This window comes from Melanotaenia boesemani, chromosome 14, assembly GCF_017639745.1.
Source record: "Melanotaenia boesemani isolate fMelBoe1 chromosome 14, fMelBoe1.pri, whole genome shotgun sequence".
NCBI classification, from domain to species: domain Eukaryota; kingdom Metazoa; phylum Chordata; class Actinopteri; order Atheriniformes; family Melanotaeniidae; genus Melanotaenia; species Melanotaenia boesemani.
This window is the reverse complement of record NC_055695.1, coordinates 5,523,740-5,529,998: the sequence shown is the minus strand read 5'-3', so window position 1 is coordinate 5,529,998 and position 6,259 is coordinate 5,523,740. Positions and strand designations below refer to the sequence as shown.

Sequence of the window (6,259 nt, the reverse complement as noted above, 5' to 3'; positions counted from 1 at the left end):
TATATCACTTAAAACAAATGATCTATTTCACTGAAAAAAATTACCCTCAGTGTGAAACACAATCTGAACTCTTAAGACCACTTTTTCAGCTGTTGTTAAAAATCTAGTTACATATGTTTAACAGTACATATTAGATATCATGAATTGGGGACTATAAACTACATGAAGCCTTCACCTTCAGATATATAAACGTGACAGGGTGCTTTTACGGTGTACACATCTGGTACAAGAATTCCAGTTAGTTTGATCATATATTAGCCTGTCATGTTTGCCTTCATCCTACATCTGGATCCTACATCTGTGACAGATAAATGTTGAAGAAGCCTTACATACAGAGATACATTAAATTGAATTATTTAGAAAATTCAAAGAAATTCTGATGTGCAGCACTATAATGATATACTTTCAATTGATCTAACTTGCTTTCATATCAGCTTATTTACACTTTCTGACTGCAGCCTTTGTCCTGTTTCTGTCCCACATACGATTGTTTCATCAAGTGTCTTCATTGTTTTAATTTGGAGTGTGCTTTACAATTGTTGCTGTAAAGCACATTCTGACTATGTTTTGGGAGCAAAACACAGAAAGTTTGTGGTCAGATCATTTCATTTTGTTGTTGCTTCCAAGTCTTGATTTTTTTTACTCTTCCGGTATTGTTTATACTGGTTTCCAAATTCAGAGATTAATTCAGAAAATTCTAGATTTCATCCCTTTTTTATCCCAACACATTTGCACAATGAAAAGTGTGACCCCCCCCCCCCCCCCCCCCCCCATATCATGGACTACAGGACTACATGTGAACATTCATTTCATGTCTTTAAACAGTCTTTCACTTTTATTTCATCTTTTCATTGGTGACTACATCTTTTTTAAGCAAAATATGGTCCTTTGAAGGTGTGTCTGTTGGCTAGAGGTAGCTTTAGATTGTTTTCCATTTCACTAGGAGATGTTATATTTGGGTGGGATTCCAGAAGCTTCTTCTCTCACCCTAAAAGTATTTGTATCATGCATGGACATGTGAAACATTCAGCCTGTCCTTATTAACCTCTCTGATTCAGAAAATTATAAGACAGCTGATTGTGTAAGCAGAAATGAAAAACATATTTTTATTGAATACGACTACCAAACAAACAAAGCCAGTAAGTAGAAGTATGTAAAGAAAAATTTTGCTTATGGAAATAAACCTTCAAAGTCACTTTCAAGAACACTCTTTTTCCTAATCTCTAGTCTTTCTTAATCTAGTTCACTCACACATCTTCAATCTTTGGCACCTGCTTTAAATCTTCACAGGTTTTTTTTTTTTTATCATTTAGGCACCACCAGCTAGCACCTGCCTGTTGTCACTCCAGTCACAGCCTTTCTTCTCCAGAACATTGCAAGTCTCTATCTGACACAGATCCTCAATCAGTTTGGATTTGAGGAAACGCCTGTAGGAGTCCTTTTCCATCAACGTGTAGATCATCTTCTGAGCCTCATCAAAACACGACAGGCTGGCGTTCGTAACTTCCTGCTTTGTTTTTTCTCTGGTTGCTGCGTCCAAGTTTACCTTGAATGAGGGAAAGGAAGGAAAACTTTACTGAGACTAGATCTACTGGCATTTTGAGATCACTAAGCTTTAAAGCAAATAAAACAAGCCGATGAGTTTTTTCTTCCACTGATGTTTAACAGAGTACTATGGCGCTCAATGGAAAAACTCCATTGGGAAAAAATTGGGAAGAAAAAAAAAACATCAAAAGGAAAAGCTCAAGCTCAGTGGAAAGGTGGCTTTCATCAGAATTAAACACAAAAGATGCAGATGAATCATGTGCGAGACGGCTTCCATCGCCGCTCGCCAGTCAACTTCTCAAGGGTCAAAATAACCATTAATCACCAGAGCTTGCCTTTTGATCAGGAGGGTCATTAGCAGTAATATTTATGTGCATACTCAGTCACAATTAGTGTCAAGTATTCACTGCAGGAGAGTGTGCAGTTGCATTTATGAAGCTTACACGTCATTCTGGCTTTTTTTTTTTTTTTTTTTACCATTTTGGAGTCACTTTTAGGTCTTCAACATTTTAGATTTCGCTACTTTTGTTCGTTTTTGCTTTTGATGTCGTTACCTCACATGGAGAATCTGCCTCCACGTAGTGCTGGTAGATCTGCTTGGCTGTGCTTGCCAGCTTGGACAGTGGAGTCTTTTTGTAGTCCTCACAAGCAATCCAGAAGTCCATGTTTTCTTGGCTGAACTCTGACTTCAGGAAGCTGGTGAAGACCACACGACCAGCTTGAAGACAAAACGAAAAGATAATTCTAATTAAATTCCAATGAACTCTATAAGACCCATTAATGTAGACGTGTCACCAATGTGGGTTATTTGTTTCCTTTGAAGATGATGCTGACTGAGGAAAGGTTTCCCCAAATCATTAAAGTGCCCTTAATATGGGATTGCTTAGTCTCAATTCTTGTGATGAATAAAGCAGCCGAGGAAATTATACAAGCCCGACTTCAGCTACTAACATCTGTCACAAATAGATTTAATTAAAGATTAGGCACAGAAATCAGAGGTAGAGATACTGGAAGATAACTGGTTTCCATTGCTATTCCAAGTTCTTTTGACAAATTTCATTTGAGCAGGTTTTAAATTTCTTGCATATACATAAATTTAAAGAGACTGAATGTATTAGCCTAAATGGTCTAAATGGTTAGACCAGGAGTCTGCAACCTGCTGCTACAGAGCTGCAAGTGGCTGTTTGCACTATATATATATATATATATATTATTTTTAAAAAATGCAGGTTTTAGCAGTTTTCCAATTTGTTTTGGGGGATTTTTTGGAATAATTTCATTGATTTGCCACAACATAATGACATAATGATGGAGCACAGAACAAATATACCTGAGCTTTTACAAAAGCTAATTTATTTTAGATCTTTTTTTCTTGTCATTAGATTGGAAACTATGGACTTTTTTCACATAATTTTCCACAAACATTAACAACCCATAGAAGAAAATGTATCTATCTTCTAAAACCTAAAATTACAACAAATTTATCTAAGTCATAAGATCATTTATCTTAGCCGAGGGCAAAAGTGGCTCTTTGGATTTTAAAGCTTGCAGATCCCTGGCCTAGCCTGATAACATTTCTAGCTTTTTAATTTTTAAAGCTATCTGCACTGAAGCAATGACTGATGGTTGGAACAAGACGTCTCGACCCAGGCTTGTGTTCTCTGTCATACAGCTTGCTATCCCAGAGGCGAAGTCACCAGGCGGCAGATGAGGTTTTCCCTTAACTGATGATGGAGCATAGAACAAATAGATTGGAGCTTTTACAAAAACTCATAATGTTGTCAAATTCAACAGCAACAGCTGCACTGTTCCAAAGTCCCGCATGCTTTAGACGACAGATTGTTGAGACCGTTCAAAACGCCGGATGATGAAGGCAGAAGGGAGACATGACGATGCTAGAGGTCAGTGGATGAGTTCAGCTAGTTCCCGAAAGGCCGTTGCTCCAGTTTTTTTTATCCATACACTCACAGGGTGAATCTCAGAGGACTTGCACACTTTCATACACACACACAGACAGAAACTTATACTGTGCACTGGTCACAACGCCCTGAGGGACCACTCAGTAGTGCCTCGTGACACGTAGCAAAAAAACAGAGCATGAGAATGAGTTAGGGAGGGTATGTGTGTGTGTTAAATTTATACACACACACACATTTGCATCCATTTTGTAATGGTCAAAAGCTTATTGCCTTCTTGTCACATGAGAATAATCATTTAGTAGGTTCCTCATTTATAAATCCTATGGATTGAAGTCCTTACGGACTGCTTTGGATTTTATTCCTTTATTTATTTATTTTATAAAGATTAGTTTTTAGTTGTTAAAGTATGAAATAACTCTCTTACTCTCACTGCTGACGACATGGCTGAAAGACTCCTTCCATTTCTCCACCTCAGCTGCATCAGGCACCCTAAAATGAAAGTTAAAAATCATTTGTTGAACATGGTTGCTGAGGCTCTAAGTGGAAAGAAGTGAATTTATTATCAGTGCAGGTTTGATCTGCAATGCTTTAACCCGATACTGCAAGTATCCTTAATTTAGTATTATTCTGTGTTTCCTGCATGTTGATTAAAGTAAAAAAAAATTAGGAAATTGTTTTTCATATTTTAATGAAAAGGAAAAAACACAATTGATTGCCCAGTGCAATCAAACCTAAAAGAAAAACACTGGCACTTGAAAAATAATGAAGCATCATGAAATATTTTTTCTGGCTCTAAATCCGTCTAGTTTGTCAGTGATGACAACATCTATTATCAAATCCCTGTACATCATCTGTCATTTAAGTGGTAAAAAGTAAAGCATAATAATTAATGACCTTGGAAGCAACAATGAGACTACATGATGGCAACGCCCAGCGAGGACACGGCATGCATGTACATGATGACAAAAACTGAATATTGATCATCTGTCAGTGTTATTGAAAGGATAATTTGTTACTTTAAAAAAAGATCAATGCCATCACCTTCTCATAAATGACAATAATGGGTTTCCCATGTGAGAACAACCTGCAGGTAAAATGTATATTTGCTCTTCTGCAAGGTACTGGGTCCAAATTGAACCCCTCCAGCCACATTATTAATATAACAGTCATAAAAATAAAGTCTTTTTTAGTTTAATCCTGTTTATGAAAGTGAAAGGAGACATGAGATGTCTTTAGAGCTAAGCAAAACAAGCACACATAAACGAGAATGACATCAAGCAGAAAATCATTGATTTAACATTCAATAAAATCATTTTCTAACTAAGTGTGCATCAAAGCAAGCTCTCCTATCAAGCTTGTCACCGCTTTGCTCATCACTCCTCCATCTCTGCAAACAGCTGTAAGAATCCCACCTTGCTTTATACTAACATTACTGAAGGTGTACAGACTGAAGATTTTCACAGCAGGAGACACCAGACAAGCTGGCAGGATTGAAATCAAAACCAAGCTACGTTTTTTTTTTTTTTTTTTTTTTTATCTGTTACTGAGGGATAAGAAAGAATGAATGGGTTTGGCTAATTAAAGATAAAAGCTGAAAAAACTGAACATATCCACCGTTAGACATCATGCGTGCAACACATTGTTCAGCTGTGGCTGTTTTAAAGTAATTATAAATAAAGTTCTTTTGGGATGGTAATTTCTACCTGAAGACAAGCATATCATATGTTTATTTATTTTTAATGCTACATGAATGGGACCACATGACATGAAATTTGGACTAATTCTTTTTCTAAGGTTCGATGCAAGATTTGGAAAAAACATTGCTACAACATTTTTAATTGTTCAGAGAAAGAAATGATGTCTTCTGACCTCTTTGCAGCAGCAGTAGCAATTTTCTCTTTTATCTCCTTCTGATCCGCTGCATGGGGTTCAGGTTTCTGGAGTAAGAAGCTTATTTTGTGCTTGATGTCTTTGGCACTGCGGAGAAAAAGGATGTCAGAAGATCTCAGTTTGTTTGCATTAATAATATCTGCACAAAGCTTTGAATGTTTGAAGATCTGCTTTATGTAAACAAGAGGTTAGCAGACTGACAGCTGGTTCCTCTTCCTCTGTATTTACTGTTGCTCCTGTCAATAACCGGTTTTCAATCGAAATCACTCTAAATCAAAATCAGGTTATATTCTGAATATCTCACATGACAAAAAAGAAGAAAAATATTTTTTTTTAAAAAAAGCAGCACTTTACATATATATATATATATTCCCCCTTCTTTACAGAAATACTTATCTTCACCTGTTAAAACCATGCTGGGCTTACCTTTTCAAGCATGTTGCAGAGAGTGTTGTAAGTCCTTTACACATGGTCAAAGATTAAAAAATCCTAAGCCAATATTGTTGTGAATGACAGCAGGGAGGCAACTGTGCAGTTAAGAGCAGCAGAGTTTTTATACCAGCGTCCTCCAGTATGAGACAGCAGGCTGTGCTTATCTCCACCCCCAACAGTGATTTATACCAACAAATTGCCCAGTAAGAAAACCGGCCAATCACAAAAGGCAGAGAGAGGGAGAGACGGGAAGAGGAGCAGAGAGGAGAGAGGGAGGCAGGAGAAGGATAAGGAGAAATTTACAACAGATGGGATTGTATGTAACCTAAACAAAAGGTGTGTTCCTCTGACTGAGGTGATTCAGGAATTTGAGGAACTTGTGAAGTCAACCTTGTGTGGAAAAAAACAGAACTATATTCAGCACAGAAAAGATTAAATCCAAGCAGAAATGCGGTCACAAATCTGTGGTCATT

At 37.1% G+C, this 6,259-nt stretch overlaps 1 protein-coding gene across 1 annotated transcript; it reads right to left on the bottom strand.

Annotated features, from left to right (window-relative positions):
• Window positions 1–642: 642 nt before the first annotated feature.
• On the bottom strand, window positions 643–5,956 carry rgs4 (regulator of G protein signaling 4). Its single transcript, XM_042007286.1, has 5 exons — window positions 5,781–5,956; window positions 5,334–5,441; window positions 3,889–3,953; window positions 2,100–2,263; window positions 643–1,546 (listed from the first exon to the last, which is right to left on the bottom strand). The coding sequence occupies exons 1-5, from the start codon at window positions 5,822–5,824 to the stop codon at window positions 1,310–1,312; spliced, it is 618 nt and encodes a 205-aa protein (XP_041863220.1). The 5' UTR covers window positions 5,825–5,956; the 3' UTR covers window positions 643–1,309.
• Between the last annotated feature and the right edge of the window lie 303 nt (window positions 5,957–6,259).